The sequence below is a fragment of the Pholcus phalangioides genome, unplaced genomic scaffold (assembly GCF_987345545.1).
Source record: "Pholcus phalangioides strain wild (caught in Gottingen) unplaced genomic scaffold, Ppha-v1.0 ptg000020l_1, whole genome shotgun sequence".
Taxonomy (NCBI): domain Eukaryota; kingdom Metazoa; phylum Arthropoda; class Arachnida; order Araneae; family Pholcidae; genus Pholcus; species Pholcus phalangioides.
Genome location: NW_028301613.1, coordinates 9,812,405 through 9,835,853, shown reverse-complemented (window position 1 = coordinate 9,835,853; position 23,449 = coordinate 9,812,405). Strand labels below are relative to the sequence as shown.

The 23,449-nt window shown below is 38.4% G+C and overlaps 1 protein-coding gene across 1 annotated transcript in view; it reads right to left on the bottom strand.

The window, feature by feature from the left end:
- Window positions 1-232: 232 nt before the first annotated feature.
- Window positions 233-23,449, bottom strand: part of Sgt1 (suppressor of G2 allele of skp1) — a 357,307-nt gene continuing 334,090 nt past the window's right edge. Inside the window, exons 5-6 of the mRNA XM_089248541.1 lie at window positions 12,878-13,056; window positions 233-637 (exon numbers count right to left, since the gene is read on the bottom strand). Of these exons, the coding sequence (XP_089104667.1) occupies window positions 533-637; window positions 12,878-13,056 (284 nt within the window). The 3' untranslated portion in view covers window positions 233-532. The remainder of the gene's footprint in view (window positions 638-12,877; window positions 13,057-23,449) is intronic.

Sequence of the window (23,449 nt, the reverse complement as noted above, 5' to 3'; positions counted from 1 at the left end):
TGCACTATGATCATACCCTTCCAACAATATTGTGCCTAGAAGAAATAATACAACAATTTAATCATTACAGCTGAAAATCGCCTGCTTAACTTAATGCAGCTTAACTGGTTCATCAACTCTTGCTGGGATGTTCCAATTTTTTTTTAAACAAATATGTATACATTTCCATACGTTCCAAATGTCTGGAATCTCTTTATCAAACATACTGTCAAAAAAAATAGGAATTGTAAGATGGTGTCCAGAAAAACATTTATTATTTACAGAAATGTCAGAAACAGTTAATTTCTGCATAAATTTTTCAGACACTATCAGATATATTTTACATTAAAACTGGTTATTTTCTTCCAATCAAGAAGATCCAAGTTTTCTTTCTCTTTGAATGACAAAATACACTTATTTTCCTATAAATGCATCATACAGTCTAATAAGATGGAACTGGACTGGTCTAAAAATTCCAGGGATTCTTCTTCGAAAATAATCGCAAGAATAAATTCTGACAAATCCATCCCCCACCCCTGCATTTTGTTTAAAGTCACTTCCAATGCTTCCACTCCATCCCATCTGGAGGTTTGACATCTACTTTCTGCTGTTTGACTTCATTCCAGTTTGTGCTAAGGACTGTTCCACCAGATTCCATCTGTAACAAAAAAGACATTAGAAATTTTAATACATGTACCTTAGTTAGGTAATACCCTTTGCTATAGGTAATTTTGCTGTTCCCACCCACTAATCTTGTTTCAATAAAAAAAAATTATATGTGAATTTTTTTTAGCCCAATCGGAATAGGCGGAGATAGACTTGATACTCGCGAAGGGAAAGGGAGACGCATGATGATGTTAGTTCATATACACGCATATACATTAAATTAGTCTGCTCAGCCTTTGATGTTGGGGGAATAGCAATGCCCCCCCCCCAGCGTATCTGTCCATGCCAACCAGACAACTGCTAAGCAAACTTGGTGTTCAGTGGCGGCTTGTTGGGGGCAGCTATTTTAGGGGAGGGAGCACAGATTTCCAAAAACATACCATCTGTCAGTGAAGTCTAGTACAACTACTTAACTTGTGTTACAATAATCCATTGGTACGCTAATAAACAAAATTTATTTACAAAACAGCATTATTATTACAAGCATTACATGCAAAACAAAATTTACAGTTCAATCAAAAACCTTCAAATTCAGACTCATCTGAATCGGAATTAAATATAAGTGTAGGACCCTTCACACACAAGTCTTTCATTTCAAATTAATTTTTAATTCTAGTTCAGGACCCAGGGACCTCTTGATTACCGGAAATCACCCGCTGGCATTCCGGCTCGGGCCAGTTATGTTCGCCAAGTCTGGCAGTTGAGGTGGGGTCTCCTGGCTGTCGGACAAGAACGGGACCAGAGGTCGGGCTACCGATGTCCCACATAAATTCCGCTTACACCCACGTGGAGGATCCTGGAGCTTGTCATATTACTTTCCTCTCCTGATGTTAGGGTTCCGCAGATCACTGGTGGCGATCCCACGGAGTTCACGTCTAACTCTGTATAAAAAATATGAAATTATAATTGTGCAATATTAAATTGTGATAAAGGTTTAGGTATATAATAAGAAAAATGTGCAATGTTTTATGCCGTCTGTGGGCAGTGGACTACTTTACGGTTAATAGCTTCATGATAAAAATAAATATACAATAGTCTTAGCGTTGCAGACCCTGGCCAGGTCTTCAATGTTTATTCCCTCTATGTTGCTAACTTCCGTATGTCAAAAGTTGAAATAAGTGTTTTATTTCGCATGATATGCAAATCAGTTTTACTGGTCGAATATGCTAAGTTTTTACAGGCCACTGATCCTGCTATCTGATTGGATCTTGGAATGGGAAGATTCCCTTTAAAGGTCACCAGTGTGTTGAGAACATGGGACAAAAATTACACACAGAATGATCCAGTCATTAAGGCATTTTCTTCGAATAGGTGTGTGTTGGGCAACACCCTTTCCATATTGTTGGTGATCCGACAATCTAATCAAGTTCAGACATTAGCTTAGGGCCACCTCTGGCTCTTGTTCCTGTCAGCCGTATTTAAATAGCACAAGCCTGATGGAGTGCTAGACGTCTCGCTGGGGCACCGACCCGTCACCTGTCCAGAAACCTGGTCATATACAGTTCACGCGGAGAAAGGAGATCTCACAACAGCAGGGCTGAGCTAATGCTGTCATAAACCACCTGGAACAAACGCCGGTGATACTCGTGCAGTTGAAGAGAAGAGATGCTGAGATGGAAATGTGGTGAACCTCGTCTAACAGATCGATGAGAGCTAATCCATTACTGTGAAATATTTACTAAAGTTAAGAACTCTAAAAAATTGTTGCTTTATGTTTACCCCTTTAACAGGTTAAAAGTTCTAAAAAATTAAAAAAAAAAAAAATTGTAATAAATCCTATTTAGTTGAAAGAAAATTGTGTATTTGTAGTTATTTGCAATTGTTAATTCTATGTTAAGTAACAAAAAAATAACCAGGAATGTACTGTAAACGATACAAGTGCAACAGTTCATCTAATTCGAAAGAGTATCCTCTCATTAAGAGGATTTTAATTTTCAGAGTCAGAATTCACTGGAGTACGAAGTTTTAAGTCCACATTTTGTGAATTAACTCTTTAGTTTTTATAGGCACCTCTTTCCAGGCATGACAAACCACTACCTCCTATATACAAAGCCCCTGCACACGTCACAGCTGACGTGGTCACGTGACTATCCGAAGGCAGACGACCAAAGTCGCTTCAGAGTTCTTCTGCTGCTCTTAATACAGCTCTGCCGACGACCGAGGGAAGGAAGAAACCAGCTATGGCAATGCTGTGTGATATTTTGGATACCGCATGGTTATGAAGAAAATTTGAATCTCAAATTCCGGAGTAAGTATATTTTGAATATTTTGTTAAATATTAATCGTTTAAGCTTGTATATTTTTAAATGAATTTCAGACAACATGGTTACTTGTTTAAAACATTACTTGTTTCTGTAAGTACCACCTACTTGCGATAAGCCTATCTTGAGGAGTTTCCTACCTTTCAACATAGTGAAAAAGTAACTAGTTTCTAGTAGAAATATCGTTAAAAATATTTAACCATAGATTGATTTCAAATTTACTATACCATAGCTGCCAACTTTTGAAAATGAAAATTCGGGAGATTTTCGCGCAAACCCGTATCGAAAACCACTCCCTAATAAATACAATAGGGATTTTTCCAAATAAAATAGGGATTTTCCAAACATAAAAGTTAAAGCATAGGGAATAAAATCCCTACTCAAAAACTGAAGTCAAATTAAAATAGGGATTTTACACAAATGGAAGTTAAACACTTCAGAATAAAATTCCTACTAAAAAAAAAACAAGTGAAATTGGAGGCCAAAACTTCAATGATGTAAAAATAAATATTGTGTTGAATCAGAAACGCTGTGAACAAACATTCTTCGCGAATGAACCTAAAATCATCGGAAGATGAAGGAAAACACAGTCAATTTTTGAAGAACACGTGACTTTTTGTGACACTTGCTTGATGTTTTTTTTTTCATTTCATGAGTGATGATGGCAGTCTTTCCATGACCGATGTTTATGTCCGTAACACAACTTGTACATAAAGGAAAATTCGGTCCTCTTCTGGAACGTTTAATGAAAGGAAATTCATCGGAATAAGTATCTTTAAAATTGATTAAATATGTTTTTGCTCATAGGCGTAAACTTCTATATGGCCCATGGGCCCGAGCCCCCCCAACATTTTTGAAGACGCGGCTCAGCCCCCCCAAAAATTCGTATGAATATGGCTTATTCATTTTGCAATGATGAAAATTTTTTTTTAACCAAAAGTTGTCCTAATTATGAATTAGTTAATGGAAACAATCTGCTCAAAATTTTAGTTCTTTTAAAAAATCTGGATGGTCTTTGGCTTTCTTGTTCCATGACAATACGTTTATCTCATTTCTTCCCTGCCGTTCAATCCCCAATTGCACCCTCCATCGGTTCCAATCCTTACTGCCGGAAGGCACGGCTGAGAGGAAGATTCTTTGAGGTGTTGAGGGGGCTCTTTCTTCTTTGCCTGTGGCAAAAACTGAGTGTCTCTTCTTTTGTTCACTGCGACCGGAGGACGGCCATGGCGCCGACATGAAAATAAGCCCAAAGATGCATGGTGGGGGGGAGGGGGAGGTTGAAAATTGCGAAGCAATGATATTGAAACCGAAATAAATTACACTCTATAAAGAATAGGTGCCAGAACCTAGAGGCTGAGGCCATTTGAGGCCCCCCCCCCCCGCAATAAATTTTGTAAGGGGACTGAGCCTCCCCAGTAATTACTGAAAAAAACCATTGTGCAATGCATTCTCCCTCTCCTTCGTACACGCTTGAGTCCCGTATATGCGGGAGAACCAATAACTTTTAGCCCCCCCCCCCCAATGTTTTTTTGAAAAATATTGGAGAAAAAAGCACATTCTAAATGCCCATTCATAACAGATCTTGAGGACCGATGCCGAAACATTTTTCAAGCCCCTTTACAACAAAATTTGACTAGGGGTGGGGGTAGAACATAGAATCAAATAAACAACAAGTGAATTATAATATTGATTTTAAAAAAGGAAATGAAAAATAAATGATAATTTTTCAAAGGTCCAAGACCAACCCCTCGACCGGGCTTTATTGGCCCATTCGTTAAGTCACCACTACATTTTAACAATGAATACAAAATATTATCTTTATAACTAAGGGATTCCTGAACTATTTACGTTCGCAGCACTCATGGAAATTTTAAATGTTGCCCAACACCTCAGCCAACGTCTTCCTAAAGAGTGTAGTCAACACCATAACCCTTGTTTTGTGGAACAGATTTGCACCCTCCACAAATATAATTTGACTGGCTCTTCGTTTTCGTAAGAATGCTCATTTAGGAAAGAAAATTAGATTTTTTTTTGAATTTTTGAGTAGGAAAACTGAACATCCTAATCTAAATTGTGCATGTGTATCAATAAAAATTGTACAAACTGTATAATTTTTATTGATGAGGTGACTGAAAAGGCAGTGACAGCAACGCCAATGAGGTATGTGATATCCCCGCCCCCTCAACGTTTTCTCTCCATCTGGTTGGGAATTTCGAAGATGAGAAACGAAACTAAAACTAATTCAATAAAAAGTTATCAATTAGGTCATTGCAAAGATGGCCTACTGCACATTATCGGTGAGGGGGGGGGGAGATAGCCTAAAATTTGGCTACAAGACTCATTCATTCATAAAAAAAATATCGCTCACAAATTGAAAAGAATTTCTTCAATTTAAAAAGTAAAAATTAATCTTCAATTACCTAAGGAAGCAGGTTGGCCACCCCTTTATAAATAGTGAAATGCATGCACAATATCGGTATGTAAGTGCCGCAAAATGTATCTATTTAAAATTCAATAAATCATAAATAGTCAGTCCTCGGTATAACGTCACTCGGGGACCAAATAAAACTGACCGGAAGCTGCGATAACTTGATAACGAGTAATCCCATTTCACTAATTTTGTTGGCAAGGACTATAAAAGAGATGTTATAGGCATCCCCTATCCTGCATCAGGGCCTCAGGCTGGGGCCTTTGGTGGATATAGTGAATTTTTCGTGTGAAAAACAAAAAATGATAGGGGGAGGGGGGATCCCCCGCACTGGAGCCCTGTTAGTCCAATACCTTCTAAAGCAGCTTGCTCTAGAAGGTGTTGGTTAGTCCCACCGTTAAGTGGGGGGGGGGGGCATGTGAAAAACAAAAAATGATAGGGGGGGATCCCCCGCACTGGAGCCCTGTTAGTCCAATACCTTCTAAAGCAGCTTGCTCTAGAAGGTGTTGGTTAGTCCCACCGTTGAGCGGGGGGGGGGGGGGGCGGGCGGGCATGTTTATAGTGCAATGTATGTCTGATGATGTTAATAGTTATGACTTTACAACGAGATCTTTGGACGAGAGATCTTTTCAAGCCTCTCTCTCGGTAATCCGTTTATAAGATTTCAAATTGAAAATTAATTCAACAAAGAAAAAATTATACATTGATAGGTTTCCTTTCCATGTTTAGCGAGAAAATTCTTTTTCTATGAACACAGGACCATAGCGTGCCTTTTCGCGGCCCCCAGGGCACACTTTTTCTGGGGGCCCTTGGAAAGGATTATTATTATGCAAAATAAATGTACATTATTTTGTGGCGCCCAATTAGGCATGTGGCCCTGGTGCAATGCCCTGGTTGCCCCAGCCTAGTTCGGGGGCCTGTATGACCATATAGTAGTTATTCCAGACAACCAGCTTTCGCGGGTAGATAGGACAAGGCAAATCGCTTTGGGACAAGATCAAAGAAAAGCGTTGGGTCGCAATAGACAGGACTAACCATTGAGGACAACAAAGCACGTACTTCTGACACGGGCATCAGAAAAGAGCAATCACTAATTTATTTTTTCTTAGCTGATGATTGTTTACTGTCTCTGTAGATCGGCTGGCGACAGAAGTAGAAAATGCCATCAGTGAATCCTCTTGAATGCACTTCTGTACTATGCCTGTGACAGATACCCATTATGAGTTAGAAAAAAAAAGGAGAAAACTGTTCAACAGAATACACCCCAACCCAGCGGCGCTTTGACTATTTTTGTTCCACTGTAGAAATTTAGTAGCCTTTCTAGAATACAACTGCCCTGAAGCGAGGCGGAGCATACACAAACACACACATATATATAGGCGAATTCCGAACAAAGACGCACACGAATGGGCAGCCAGATGTATTGGAAATTTTTCCCTGAGGAAACGTGAGAACTTTCCCGAAATTTTCAGTCATGGATACCGCCATCTAACTGAATTATGTGTTTATAGGTGTTTAAGTAACACACATCTCTGTGTCCCTCCTTCAGGAAGCTAGCACAGTGTTACATTTTTATGTTGTCCAGATGTACTAACCATGAGAAAAAAACGAAGAATAAGACATCCGAAATGTTCACAAAAGATGAATTCGGCTGGTCAAATGGTGATTTGACCAGCCGAACTATAGTAGTTACAAAAGGTAATTGCCGACAAATGGTTGCGCACGAAGACATGAGAAATTTTTCTGTACAGAGTTGACAATACCGAAAACAGGATTGTCATATTAACTATAGCATATAAGAAGAGGAAGAAACATCCAGTTGTTTTTGAATCCAAGTGTCATCGTTGAGTGTTCATGTTACAAATTTTCAAGTCAACGCTGATCGATCATTGCATCCTTACTCATCCTTCATGATGAAGGAATCATCATCAAAGCCCAATTTGTAGCAGAGCAACAATAATCTTGGTAAGTACAACCTCATTAGCAGTTTCTCTAATTTTTTGGGAATTTTGCGATTGCATAAAATGTTTATACAGATATTCTTGAGGCCAAAAGCTTTTACGACAAACATTGTTTGGAACAAGATTGTTAAAGAAATCTAAAGTGCAGTAGGACCTCGATTATCCGAGGGTGGATTATCCGGAGTTCAGAAATTACAATACTACGAAAGGTGAAAGAAAACCGACCATGAAATTATTGATCAGACAACACAAGAGATTTTGGTAATAATATTCAGTGATAGTGATTAGAAGAATAGGAACAGAGATTGTTATTGAAGTTATGATCAGTTAGATCAGAGTATCCTATAATGGGCAATATCGCCCCTTGGGGGCATGGAAAGGTCCGGAGGGGGGGGGGGATGAGAAAAAAACAAATTCTGAAGAGGACGACGATGAAACAAAAAGTTTGGAAAACTGTGAGTTGGATTATTCAAATTTGTTTTGCTTAAACAGTGGTCTCTAATAACAAGGAACAAAATAAGTCGAAAATAATTTGTGTAAAAAAACATCTTATGACACCCAAATTTTTTGGTTTTTCTGCAAGTCAGGACCTTTGACTTCCCTAGAAAAAAGTGGACAATTATAACCCTGCATAAATAGGGTCAAAGATGCTTAGTTTATTAGCGAATAGAGTAAATACTGTGTTGTTTAAATTAAATGGGCCACTTCATGCAGAAATTAGGACCGGTTCAGAAACTATATAATTGTATAAATAGGTTCTTGTGTGTATTTTTTGCGTAAATTTAAATGTGAGTATTTGACATGAACAACATGAGGATACAAGAAATATTTATTTTAAATCAACGAAATGTATAAATATGCGTTTCATTCGAACTGTTTGCTATTGCTGCTATGTTTGGTTATTCCTGGTGATTTAAACCGTGGTTTTCGATAGGCCGTGGTCAGCATTACATGATTGAAAATTTTTACATCGTTAGATTATTAAGTTATTTTTGTTAAAATTAATTTTTAGGATAAAATATGAATGGCATATCTATCACGTGGGTGTTTATGGTCAAAACTGATACCAATTGATTTATTGAAAATGATTGCAAATAAGATAATGCTTGACCAAAAATAATTACCGGTCCTGCAGGTCCTTCAACGTTGAAATTTTTTACATACATCAGTAGTATATCAGCAAAAAAACACTATACGTTGAATATAAGTGTTATACAAATACTAAAATTTCGGTTAATAAGCACTCGCTCAGACGTATATTATATGTAAACAAAGATTTCCCCCCTTCTGATTCATGAATTTAAAAAAAAGTATTTATACTTTTACTGATATCAGTATGACTTCAGTATTATACTAATACTGAAGTGTGTGTTTGTTAAGAAAAATAAGCGAGCTGCCATGCCAATGGGTTTTTAAACGTTTGCTATCTGCGGCGCACCTTAATATTAATAGCAACTGATCACCTATGTTTGTTGGCCAAATAAAATCGAAACCAATGTTTTTATACCCTCTATGGTTCTCCTCCATAAAACGTATTGAAAATTATTTTTTTTCCAGAAACCGTTGTAAATTGGCACTGTTAGCATATTTTTAACTGAAACAATGCATCATCACAGCAATTTAATTAATTATACTGGATTTAACTAGCTAAAATAGTTAATTAAGGGTAAAATATAGTCTGCCTTAATTTTAATGTTATCTATAAACAGATAGAATTTTGCTCAGCAAAGTTGAATAGTTTCGTCCTTGAATTTCATTTCCATTTCCCTCAATTTGGTGCTATAATATAAATCTCTGAGCACGTAAAATTGGGACAGCTCTCAAATATGACACCAACAAGGAATCAGTTTTTCTAGATAGATAAAAATTATTGTACTTATATAGCTGTACCTTGTACTGAAATGACACTGAAGGATGTACTTTTTGAAATACCAAAAAACCTGTTTGTAGTTTTTTGACCATTTATCATGTCTATTCAAAAATCAACAGGACTATATAGGGTTAATGCGCAAAAAAGTTGCTCTTCCTTCACATTTTTTTAATTGATGCAATAAAATTATTGCATCATTGATTTCATAATGAGATTATCACCATATCAGATATTATCTACACCGAACTTTTGTCATTAATTACGCAATAATAATTTTCTCATTATTAATACGCGAAAGAGCTCAGTATAGTGTTGCATTTTTCCTCTCTTTAAACACTGTACTCACTCAGACATTTTAATATTTTTGTTTTGTTTGTTTATATTGAATTTTTTGCAAATCAAATACGGTACTCCTGTACTATATTGAAATGCACATTATTGAACACAAATGAAACGAAATTAAGTATTTCTGCTCGAAGAAATGCCGACCAACAAAAAAAACCAAAATATCAAATCGTAATATTTTCAGTGATTTTGTCCTCTTCCCCCCACCTCTAAAGAGAAAAAGAAATGAACATGATGTAAAATCATTTGTCAAACATTTTATAGGATAGCGGCTCTGGCTGCATAAGCCTATATGACCATGCTTTTTGTCATCGAGTATAAATTTCAATACTGTTTTAAAACATTGAATGATTCCTGTTTTGATGTCATTTGAATATAGCCGATCTTGACAAATCAAAAACTATGTAGGAAACAGCCATATTCCTGAGGAGCCAAGCATGGTTTTTGCTGAAGAAGTTTTTTAGATTTTTTCAGGACTAACGGAGACCCTCCCCCCCCTCTCCCATGTCGAAAGCCACACTGTTTTCGTCATCCTATGATTCCACTCTAGCAATCATATGCAGAGAATGTTTGGTGCCGATACCGATTTTCTAGTCGCCATGGTGACCTGGAGCCCGAGATTTGTCAAGCCCTGGTATATAAGGACAGGGTTCGTACCCTCCTTGAAAATCCTTAGAGAAAAAGTTCATTTTCAAGTCTTTAAAAGTCCTTGAAAAAGTTATAATCATTTTCAAGGTGTTTGAATTTTTTTTCGTGAATTTCTTCCATCAATTTTTGTCTTACCCCCCTTCCCTCCTCCGCAATCCCGCTAAACTACTTTCTGCTGAGATGGAAACGAACTGAACAACAACGATCATATGAGTTACGTCAGTGTTTCTCAAAATGTGCGTAGTGGCTTCTAGCGGTGTAGCTAACCTTTGTCAGGGGCGGTGCGACAAGCTGGAATATTGATTTGTATGCTTATTTATTCTTTGAAAAGTGGTTCTTTTATAAGTATAAATATCTACCAAGCTATTCCGTGGAGTCGCGGATGAACCATGAATTGGGCAAAAAGCAGCTGCTGACAAAAGTCAGAACCTTTGAGTTACGGGACAATGTTCAAAACAGAATACATGGTCACGCATATCTGAGGTATTTCTGAGCTTTAAAAGGTGCTGCTCTTAAATCTGACAGAAAATACTGCACTTGAGATATTGCTATGAAATTATTTCAAACTATTAAATTAATGAATGTCAGTTGCAAACAGGACCGCAAGTAGATGCTTGGTCGGCAGGGGTGAGCACGCATTTTGACGCCCATTTGTAATGTTGAAGGAGAGGTTAAATGGTGAAATTGGCACCCTCTCTGGTCCAGCGCATGGTGCACCAGAACCTTTGAACAGACTTTCCTGAAGGAACCGAGTATAACATATCGCTATAACATATGTACTGAAAAAGTTCTTGGGGCCAGGCTGGTCGTTGATCGCCTGCGGATGTGACCACGGAATGGATGTGGCTTCAACAATATCTGTTGCAAGTTCCGAAATGAACTGACTGCTAACGGAGGTTGATTGTTGACCGTAGATGAACGCAAAACCAGTTCTTTTAAAGCAGAACTGATTTTTTTTCAAAAGAGCTGAACTCTATGCTTTATTGACTTTTTTCTTGAATATAGAAATCGAACAACACAGACGAATTCTTTGTTTAAGTTTATAAATAACGCATTTTTGTATTTCAAATCTTGAAAGGAACATCATAAGAGTGCTTGAGGTTTATGAAACAGCAATGTTATGTCGATCTTGGTGCTGTATTTCGAGTAATTTTTTTTGTAATATAATTTTTTCTTGATTTCAATTTCATGAAATATGGTTTTGAATTACAATAATTTTTAGTTTTCTTAGGGAAATTTTTGCGGAAGAGTAAGGTAGAGATAACGTTTCAGTTATACGATTTTTCATTTATACGACGCTTTGACCCGACTGTTCGGCGACGTGCTTAAAAACCTCGTTTATACGACGCGACGAATAAACGAGGTTCCATTGTATGGGGCTTGAGCCCCCCCCAACATTTTCAATAACTTTACGCCCTTGTTTTTGCTTATCAGTATTCATGCTTTGTTATATCGCACGTACGTAACTTCAACAAAAAAAATTTTGACCATATGTGCGTCACTATAATCTTCAATTATTATCCAGGACTATTGGCTGCTAAGCCATTTCCCTGCACGATGAGACAAACAACTTTCTTGTTAAGGGTATTTCCCCATTTACAACGTGTGACATCATTTCGAAAAGGAAAAAAAAGAGGCTTCATGCCCCACAAGAAATTCCTTGGGGATTGTTTTTATAAGCGGGGATTTTTTTTAATGAAGTAGGGAATTTTTAGAGACAATTAGGGATTTTTGTGATTTTCGTAAAAATTCTGGAGATTTAAGAACTTTTCGGGAGGTCGAACGATGAAGCTAAAATTCGGGAGACTTGGCAGCTATGCTATACATATTTTTAATTATATATGCTATACTGTGACAGTACAAAGCTTAATATATCTCTATAATACTTAATATTTTTTAAAACTTTCGAAAAAAGAATGCATTAAAATTAAGAAATAATTTTTTTTTTAAAATCCAAAGTATTTATGAATGGATTTCATATCTAAAAATAGATTCTCATATTCCTTGAAAATCAATATTTCTAATTCTTTATTTGACATGAATGTCGCTCTCCACTTACAGACATACAGAAGACTGGATGTTGTGAAGATATTTATTATTAGAGATGTTAATTTTTTAAGGAAGGAAAAAACTCATCTCTGCCTCTACCGGGAGTCGAGGGTTCGACTCCCGTTCAGTACACACGATCTCCAAGGAAAGATTGCGATTTTTTGCCTTTGCAGTTTAGGGTTGCTCACTTGGCAAGTGAGAGGATATAGGTTTGATTCCACGCAAGGGCAGTTGAACTTTCTTTCTTTTCTGAATTCATCAGCCAGTTGTTGAAACCCTTCGTATAGATAGTGACATCATCGCCTTAGACATATTCGCCCCTTCAAAAATACATCAGTAAATGATAACAAATAAAAACCCTCAATAGCAATGTCTTAGGTTTATTACGAGCTGGAATTGTAAGAAAATTAGATTACACCAATCAAATGGCACCATTTTGTAAACAGCCAATTACCCAAACCAGAACTTTACATCCAACTTACACGCAGAGACTCCAGGGCCATAACTAGGCTGCGGCAACCAGGGCCAAATGGGGACCCTCACCAAAAAATAATTTGCTGCTGTTCCAAAACAATTTTTGTTAAACCACTGATGGGTTAAAGGATGAAGCTCAATTTTTTTAAGGGGTACACACTTTTTCTTTTGCAACAAATAAATTATTCACACTCACAAACGACTTGTTCATTGCTCTCCTTGTTTCTTCTGATCCTTCAGCATATATCTTTTGGAAAAGATGATTGAGAGCAGCATCCCCTTCAAGTTTCTCGTCAGCTTCCTCTTTCTTTATATCACTTGCTATTTTGTCCCAATCTTTCTTTTGAGGCTTTGAAGATGGATACAACTTGGTATCTAAACAAAAAGATTAAATACAAAACAGTTGTATTTTATGAGTATAGCAGATGACACAGCAATATTAACTACAAAAAAGTCAGACAGACGTGCCAACTTTTGAAAACCAGAAATCCGGCGATTCTCCCGAGGGGGATACCCCCACCCCGACACTCATAGACTCGAACAAAAAAAAGTTCATTAAAAAAAAATTCGGAATTTTTTTTTTTTAAATAAATTAAGAAAAAGTTACATTCTCCCCCCCCCCCCAAGGCAGGTTCTGCATTGTCCCTGAGAAGAATATAATTCCAATGTCAGTCTTTCCATGCGGAATAGAGAAATCACATCTACATAATGTTCATAAAGTATAAGTGTTTCCTTTCGTGGATGCTATCAGTGATTGATAATCTTGGGTATAAGAATTCTTAAAAGCTTTATATTTAGCTTTATATAGCTTAAAGTTTTATATTTTCTTTCTGAAGATGTTTAATCGGAAGAAACGATTAAAAAAAATTCAAATTACAAAGCTGCGGACGAAAAAACATGTTTACCGCACGGCTGTTAATGGAATACAATAACGATTATACAGGAATTTCAGCAACCAAGGTCATGCCCCTGATAAATGATTGCCGATAAAGGCTACGAAAACGAAGTCCTTAAATGCGGTCAGAGAGACTTTTTTACGGCTGCTCGATGGAAATGACTACGGCTGTCCTCTATGGGTGTTTTCCTTAACGATGACGGCAATCATTGACGCCACGAAAACATGAAAGCTCGCGTAAAATCTAATTTTCCGCCAAAATCCGGAGAGCGGGAGGAAGAATGAAAAATCCGGAGTCTCCCGCCTAAATCGGGAGAGTTGGCAGGTCTGGAATATCCATTAATAGAGTAGAAAAGATTTTGGTATCAAAATACATGCAAAGAAAACCAAAATAATGATTTTTAATGAGAAAGAAGGAAATAATTCCACTTTAGGAATTTTTTTGAATCCTGCAGTTACTTACTGGCGAACTCGCGATTCCTACTGAAGATTGATGTCTTGCCAAAAGAAATAGTGACCAAACAAAGACTCAACGAGTAAGGGTTCGCTCTGATCTATAACTGCTTGGAGGAGAGATATCAGATGCTGTTGGATGATGTCACCAATTGCCACATTGCTTGGAAAAGCAGTTGTCTTTCAATTTAAACAACTAATTTAATAAAAACTTATCAACAAGAGTTGCTCTTGTTGAATTATTCCCAGCAACCCATGTTGGACTAGAGTGTTCTATTTTCACTTGGAGCATAAAGTAAGGCGTTAATGATGAGGGGAGTTCCGGTGAATGCATAAACCTTCATTCATGATAAAATTCAGCCAATTTTCCTTACTCAAATTATAACAAAGCCACTTGCACCTGGCTCAATTTGAAATGCTTATTTTTAAAATGGCATTGACGCAAACTACTCGGTGATTTTGATTTTATAGTGACCGCCTTATATATAAATATGGAGAAATATATATATAGAAATATGCACACATGGCTGTACGATTTGAATTGGTGGTGTTGTAATGCAACTGTCTTCGTGCTCTCTGAAGAATTGGTCAGCAACCAAATTTATCTGGCCATCTGGTGATTTAATACTTAATCCTTGTCAGAGATTGACTCTGATGGGACACTGCTATTTAATTTTTTTAAATCGCTAGAATACGGCTAAATAACTATTTTAGTCATGTCTTCGGATTGGCGATTGGATTTTTACCAATCTTGTATGTTTGCAATTAAATACATTTACAACTAACAATAGTAATAATCTTTACCCTCGTAAATCAAAGAAGAAACCAATGATGAAGGCAAATGAGGAAAAAGCAATGAATTCCTAAAGCGTTTCGACACACTATAGGTGCCATCTTCAAAGGAACTGTGGGAAATCGGTCAAAGCCGACCACAGGATCAAGGTTGTCAAGGATACACAGTTACAGGGGCGTCGGAAGTGTTTCGAACCTGTGGGTGCCCGTCTTGAGATTCATGTAGGAAATTTCGATTTTGAATCAATTCTGTGGGTGCTCGAACCCGCTCTACAAACTTCCGTGGGTGCTCGAGCACCCACAGCACCCCCGGCTCCGACGCCACTGCACAGTTAGTTTGTTTTCGAACACACTGATGAATGGGAGCGCTTGTTGTTGAGAGAGGAAAATGTTTTACCTTTATTTACTATGTAGTTCTGCCGTATAAACTTTATATAAAATATATTTTTATAAAAAGATGTCACTCCTCTTGCCATCCACTAACTATAAATGGTTACATCGGATGTGATTTAGTCGTGTTTCTCAAATATTTTTTATACTGCTCTACGATATATTTTTTTGATATTTTTTTCTCGCAAATCTTACTATGGATCAGGAACTGAGTAATGTCGATCGAGTAGCTATCAAACCCCCACAGTTCTGATGCTCAAATCCATCTGTGTGGTTCCTGCAACTCAAGTCGCAATTCACTCTCGCTGGAGTGACAGCAGAGATCACAAAATTCCATCATGTCGTGGTGGCATTGAAGCCAGAGGAATTGGTCGTGGATGGCGATATGCTTGCTAGTCCTCTCGCTGTGATGCCATACACAGCTCTGGAAGAACACTTGTGTGCCCAGTACGCAGATACTGTGGCTCAGCAGTCTCAAGGACTTGATTTCCGGCATGCAGTTGGGTGACAAGAAGCCCTCTCGGTTAGTTCTCGAAATGCAGAGCAAAGCATCTGCTCACATCAGAGACGACCTCCTAAAGACTTTGTTCTTGCAACGCTTGCCAACCCATGTCTAACAAATATTGGCGATCTCCGACGACACACCGGACAAACTAGCAGACATAGCCGATAGAATCCTCGCGGCGTCCGACAACATTACCATCCAAGAAGCATGGGCGGAGATACGGGGGGGGGGGGGGGGCATTGCCCCCATCGTCAAAGGTGGAGTCGAATGATCTAATGTATATATGAATTGACATCGTGCCCCCCCAGCAATAATGACCTTCCCCCCCAGACTTCTAAGTCAATCTCCGCTTATGCCAAGAAGTATCATCATCTGACCATCAGCTAAAGGAGATGCTGCACCTAATCACTTTGTGTTTGGACCGCTTAGAATTTTCACTGACAGAACTTTTGTCGCCATTCCAGATCCTGATCTCGCACCTGAAATCGCAGTTTCGCCAAAGGGTATAAGCTGGTATCACCGACGCTTTGGAAACAATGCCAATAAATGCTCCAAGCCATGCAACTTCACTCAGGCAAACTAGGCCGTCACTCGGTGAAATTATGTAACATTACCATTTAGGCCCCCCGCGGAAATGATATTAATGGTCCTTGTTTGTCATTTTTTATAGATTTTGATGTTTTACCTTATTTTTTTGTTTTCTGAAGTGGTCGGTGAAATCATGTGTCGCCGATCATCCACCATATTTATTTTACGTTGCCAGATTTTGTGCAATATCATTCTCTGAAATATGTAAATTCGACATGAGTTTAGCACTGTACGTTCGACCTTGTGACTAGCTCAATCAAGAGGCATTATGGGAATGCTCTTGTATAAATTCCAGATGCTCAGGACTGATTACCAATTACCGATTCCTGCGTCTTCAAAACAGTTACTAACGCTAAGGCGTCTTGCCCTGTAGAGGCATATGCCAGATAATCTCTCAGTAAAAACAATGCAATAGTTGCAGAAGGGCGTGCTCGGCACCTTTCATCAGCAATGTGTCTGTGATATTCAAAGGTCGTCACAATCTCATTGAACATGTGGAGTGATCGGTAGACCGGCTGCCTCTGGGCCTTCTTGCCGTTCACCACCTGCTGTGTCCTACGTAGGTTGGCCTGTGTTATCAGCAGACGCTTAAGGATGGGTTTTCTCCAATCGTGGTGCATCAAAGGCCGGCGGTCAAAAGTGATATTCTGGACTGGATAATGGACAATCTGGACTAATTTGAATTTCTAGGCAAAGAGGTGAGAGCGTTTCTTTGCTATGTCAAATAACGCTAAGAGAGAGAAAGCTGTGATAATCCTATAATATTGAATAAATGTTTATTGCTTTAACGAACATATAATGTCATTCATTGTTGTCATCCATTCAATGATCACACTGGATAGTTAATTGAACTGAGAATGCAAACATCTTGTGTTGCACATCGGGTGGCGGCACATCAAATATTCAGCAACTGCAACTCTCAGATACCTCCTCTAGCAGGGGCGTAGCCAGAAATTTCGTTCGGGGGGGTTGCGACGTACCATCTCCAGCAGTGAAATGCATCTGGGAAAATAGCGAATTTCATCGAATTATCACAGAGTTCCCTGAACTGACTGAGACTGTAGCAACGTTTAATGCAAATAAGCATGACGTCCAACACTGCATTGAGGCCAAAGGCCCGCCAGTTGCACCAAAACCTCGCAGGCTACCACCGGACAAGCTGTGTGCAGCCAAGAGAGAATTGGATCATCTAGTTGCCCAAGGAGTTTGCCGACCATCTCAAAGTTGCTAAGCAAGCACACTGCACATGGTACCCAAATACAACAGACATTGGACACCATGAGGTGACAAAGAGGATATTTCAAACACAGCCGTAACACCATTCGGGCTGTTCGAATTTCTCTTCATGCCATTCGGACTGTCGAATGCAGCTGCAACATTCCAGAGGTTCATACATATGATGTTGCAGGGTTTCACCTTTAGTGTACCACATTTCGATGATGTTCTCGTGGCATCTACAAACGCTGAAGAGCACAAGGAACATTTGCGCCAAGTATTCAAACGTTTTTCCAAATTTTGAGTTCGCCTCAACGCTGCTAAATGTGTTCTGGGACAACCATCAGTTCAATTTTTGGGTCATATGATTGGTTCCATGGGAATAGTAACGTGGGAGTGTGTCTGGTTTTTCAGGTTCGGATCATACGATCTCTGCAATCAGCATTGCATCTCTTCCAGAGAAAGTGTCGGTCATCGCTGAATACGCAAAGCTGGACACAAACAAAGAGCTTTGACGATTTTTGGCCCTCCTCAATTTTTATCGTCGCTTCATTCCAAAAGCAGCAGAGACACAGGCACTCCTGCATAAATTTCTCGAGGATGCCAAGAGAAACGATAAGATGATCACTTGGACCAAAGAAGCTAATGAAGCATTCTTGAAGTCTAAGCGGGATCTGGCAGATGCAACAGCTTTGGCATTTCCAGTGGCGGGAGCATCATTGGCTTCCAATGTTGCCATGGGCGCAACTTTGCAACAACGTGTCAGGATCTTGGCAATCACTTGGGTTCCTCCTGCACAAAAGAATTACACTCCCTATGATAGAGAGCTGTTAGCAGCTTACTCTGCTATCCGTTTGTCCTGTACACGGATCGAAGCCTCTCACATATGCCTTCAGCCAGACTAATGGTAAGTGCTCACCTTGCCAGCTACGACACCTCAATTTCATTGGTTAGTTTACCACTGACATCCAGCACATCAAGGGTGCAGAAAATGTTGTGGCAGATGCATTGTCTCAGATATCCATACCTACCATGGAGACATCTTATATCGACTTCAAACAAATGGCAGAGGAGCAACTCAAAAATGAGGATATTCAGCAACTTCTCACCAATCCTTTATCTACTTCCTTGAAGATCCACTCTCTGCCTCTTGATGAATCAAAGCTTCAGCTGTACTGTGACGTCTCTACAGGTCGCATTCGACTGCTGGTTTCATCCTCGATGCGTAGGGTCCTTGCATGGACTGTCACCATGGCCCCCACATGCTAGTGCCGGCCCCCAGGCCAGGATTTTTCGCCCCCCCCCCCCGAAAAATCTTGTGCATCTCCCTTGAGAAAATATTATGATTTATTTTTTCAGTAAAAAAGAAACCCCTTTCGGGAAGAAAAAAATGTTGAATGCCCTTCCTCCCCACCCCCATGAGAAAATCCTGCATACGATACGGCATTTGTATATGCAGCAAAACATCGCTACAACGATAATCGATAATAAATACATCTACAATGATATTTCTTTCAAATCTTGTTTGGAATTGCCTGGCTTAATGTTAAATTCTCAGTACAACGACATCATCTACTATGATAAACGCCTCTATAACCCAATATTTTTAGGAGAATTTTGAAATCGCTACAACAATATTTTTTAAATTTTGTCCAAAATCGTTTTGAATTCAATTTTAACTTTGCTACTTGTTCTCGTTCTTCTGAAGGCGTCTGATGACATCAATATTTTGCACTAAATGATCACCGAAAGCTAACATTATTTGTATTGCCGCACTATGTGTACGACACAAAAGCACTATGCGGTAAGCTTCTGTACAGGGACAATACACATCTAAGTGAATTTTATAAATAAACTAACCAATTACAATTTTTTGTAACAAATAAATACATAAAAGCGTATTTTCCAATAATATTAACAATGCCGATATAGAAAAGATGACAATAGCATAAATTTGATCACATGTGAGGATAATGTTACCTCTTCAATCCCTCTACCACAATATTTTTTTTTGGTTCGTAGAATATCGTTATATCGAGGTTTCACTGTATATTTAAACTAAATAATAAAATATAATTGTGTGTGTGTGATAAATATCACATTTCGAGATATGATTATGTGATTTGTATATAATTTTACGCAATACAATAGAGCTCCCCTATGAGAACGTATTGGTTAGGCGATATGGTTTTCCTATAGAAACTTGTGATTGCCATAGGCGTATTGCTATTTTCACGGGTGTGTGTGTGTGTGGGGGGGGGGGGGGTACGTTCTTTTTTCCTGCAATAATTTTATAATAATTTTCCCTATACTTTCGGCTCTGGGGGGGGGGGGGGTTAGAACTCTTAACCCCCTTTGCATACGCCAATGGTGATAGTGATCCATGGTCAGCAGGGCCACACCTGGGGGGAGGGGACAAGCAGGTATCTTGCTCAGAACCAGAAGAGTGCGCAAAATTCACCTTTTATAGCCTCTTCAAAATTACAGGGGGGGGGGGGGAGATGTAAAAATGTGTGCTTACCTCAGCTGATCAAGCATTTAGTTGCGGCCCTGATGGCTAGTGTTCAATGTCAAAGTCTCTCAATTAACGATAATACCTCTATTATGGTATTTTTCTTCGTCCGCAGAATATCGTTAAATCGAGATTTCACTGCAGTTTTATCATGCATAATACTAGCTACAATACCCGGCGCTGCCCGTGTTTTCTTCACTTATTGGGAGGATTGGAAAAGTGACAAACCATTACAAAGGAATAAATATATAATACTGGCAGGATTAAAGAAGTGACAAGCCATTGTAAAGGCACGTGTAAAATGCATTACTAGGGAACCACAGTAATCAAAGTAAACATTCCGAAAGTGATTGTTGAGACCCAGAAACCATTGTTGCCCGACGATTTTTCGTCTATTTCGGGTATCTGCCCTTCTCTGACGAACTTTTAAAGTAGCCTATCGTTCAATCCGGGCCCTGTATGGTATATATCCAAATTTTGGCAACGATCAATCTAAAATTGTGGATTTGTATAGAGAACATACACACAGATAGAAAATCAATTATATATATATATATAGATATATGCACAGTATAAAATTTATCCTTAGTTTCTCTCAGATAAGATATCCACCGCATCTCTATAGTTTCGTTGTTCACCAAGCAAGCAAGAATACTCATACTACACCAAAGAAAGTGTAGAATCTCTACACATGACGAACCAGTTGAAACGTGTTTTACACAAAACAAAATTTCTATCCAAATGTTTAACTTCAATTTAGAACATCAAAGATTATTCCTATAATGCACGGGTTCTCAAACTGTGCGCCTCCAATCTTTGTCATGGTGTAAGGTTTTCGAAAATATTCTTTGTTTAACAGCTCTAGAGAGTTTCTAGTTTCTCTCAGATAAGATATCCACCGCATCTCTATAGTTTCGTTGTTCACCAAGCAAGCAAGAATACGAATACTCATACTACACCAAATGTAGAATCTCTACACATGACGAACCAGTTTGAAACGTGTTTTACACAAAACAAAATTTCTATCCAAACGTTTAACTTCAATTTAGAACATCAAAGATTATTCCTATAACGCACGGCAGGGGTGTCGGAAGTGTTTCGAACCTGTGGGTGCTCGTCTTTAGTTTTATATCGGAAATTTTAATTTCGGAATTAATTCTGGGGGTGCTCGGATCCATGCCACAAATTACCGTGGGTGCTTGAGCACCCACAGCACCCCCGGCTCCGACGCCACTAACGCATGGGTTCTCAAACTGTGCGCCTCCAACCTTTGTCATGGTGTGAGGTTTTCGAAAATGTTCTTTGTTAAACAGCTCTGGAGAGCCGGTGGAGCTCGCGGATAAGCATTGAATAGGGGGAAAAAACGCCTCAGATGGAAAAAGTTTGAGACACCCTGCTCGAATGTTGAGTTATTCCATGCAATGATTTTTTTGATAAATCGCAGCGATTCCATTATGCCAGGCGATTCACTACAGGCGTGCAAAAAGAATAAATAAATTTAGTGAATTAAAGAGTTAAAATAATAACACTGAAAATTATTTTCATTGGCCTTGGTTGAAGCACCGGACTGAAAAATTGAACTGAAATAATTCAAATATTCATGTTCCCTTCATCTATTCAACTGAGCAACTTTACAATTCTGTTACAGTCGTTTATACGACGTTCAAGAGGCCGAGTCAAAATGTTTCATAAAACGTTTTATGTATTAGTCGAAGTGGAAGTGAATATAACAGCCTTTTTAAAAAATTATCCCCCCCCCCATACATATAAAATGTTATAAAATTTTGTGTGTTTAATTGCATTCCAATTCTGTTCTAAAAAATATTTCATACTTGAGAGGAAATTAAATCACATTTCAAATCATTTAAAGAAATGAAATTTGGCACAACATTACCTTTGGGACACGACATTGGGTACAAAATTGCAACAAAATTTTCTCGATTTGCAAAAGTTTCCCCATCTTGGACTTTTTTTTTTGGCAGTAGATGATTTTCAATCAGGAGCTTGCTCTTTGGTTGTTTGATCGTTTCAAAAAGTTGAAACGAACATATTCAACTGGTTTGCAAGCAGGGGCCATTATTTCAACTTTTTCCAGGGGGGAGGCAAAATTCTTCCAGGGGGAAAACACATGTACTCAATGTATGTATATATATATATATATATATATATATATATATATATATATACCATTTTTAATGTATTTTCAAAGCCGCCTTAACTGACGGGCCTGTTTGCAAGATGAACTTTCGTTATCAATTTAAAATTCTTGAATTCTTCCAAAATTTCCAGTTTTTTTAGAGAGAGCGTTTCTTGTTTTTCCGACATTATGAACGACGAATTCGACACAGTCAGCAAACAGTGCCGTCTGAACGCATGGACCCACCCTAGCACGGCTTGGGCGCCTCAAGAGAAGAGGGGGGGGGGGCTCACAAAAATGGGAAGTAATTGAAATTTTCGAGAATTCTCTAGGTTGGGCCTCAGAAAAATCAATTGGCCCGGAGGCCCATGATGATCTTAAGACGGCCCTGTCAGCAAGCAAAGCACCACATCGAAAGAAAGTTCTACAGGAAATGATTGAAAGAACTTGCTGTGCATGTGTATCTATTTTCGGCAGACCTGTACCACCCCCCCCCCCCCAAATGCTTACATTAGACTTTCCCACCCTCTAGGGATAACGTTGAAAACATAGGGCATAGGGAGAGAAAAAATTCTAAAAGGTCATATGGCCATCAAAACAATTGAAACTTATTTCCTCGGGATTCTCCACATCTGCGTATTCTCAGAAAGAGGCAATAAACAAGTCAGCAATCACCCTAAAATTTATGTCTTTTGCGGTGACAATATGCTAGAACTGTTGCAGCAATGCTTTTTCACTGTATACAAACATTTTGTGCGCATTTGATGGATATAAATTACGTTTTTCTTTTTTCAAAAGTTTCCGAGTTTTAGTCGAAGTGAAAACGTAGAATAATTGAGGTTTTACGTTAAACAAATGAATGAAATATTTTAACATTAAAATGTATTTGTTGTATTGTTGTTTAAAATGTATTGTTACCCAAGTTAAACGTCGTATAAACATGAAAGTTGTATAACTGAGTGACGTATGAACGAGGTTACTCTGTAATTTGTAGATATACCCTATTAAAAATAATCGTTTTTAAACTTTATGAAACACAATTCAACAGACATCGCAACTGGCCTCGATGCAGGGCCAAACTCTTTTGACACAGATTTATTATAGTTAACTCTTAATGCTCAAAATAAAAATTTAACAAAAATTCAAATTTTTAGCTTTGCTTACCGTCCTTTTGGGCTAGAACCGTAGGATTCATCCATGTGGGGGAAAAAAAAATCAATCCTTTGTGTACGCAAACTTGTTCAACTATTTTACTAAAAGATTTCGAACAACTGTATTTTT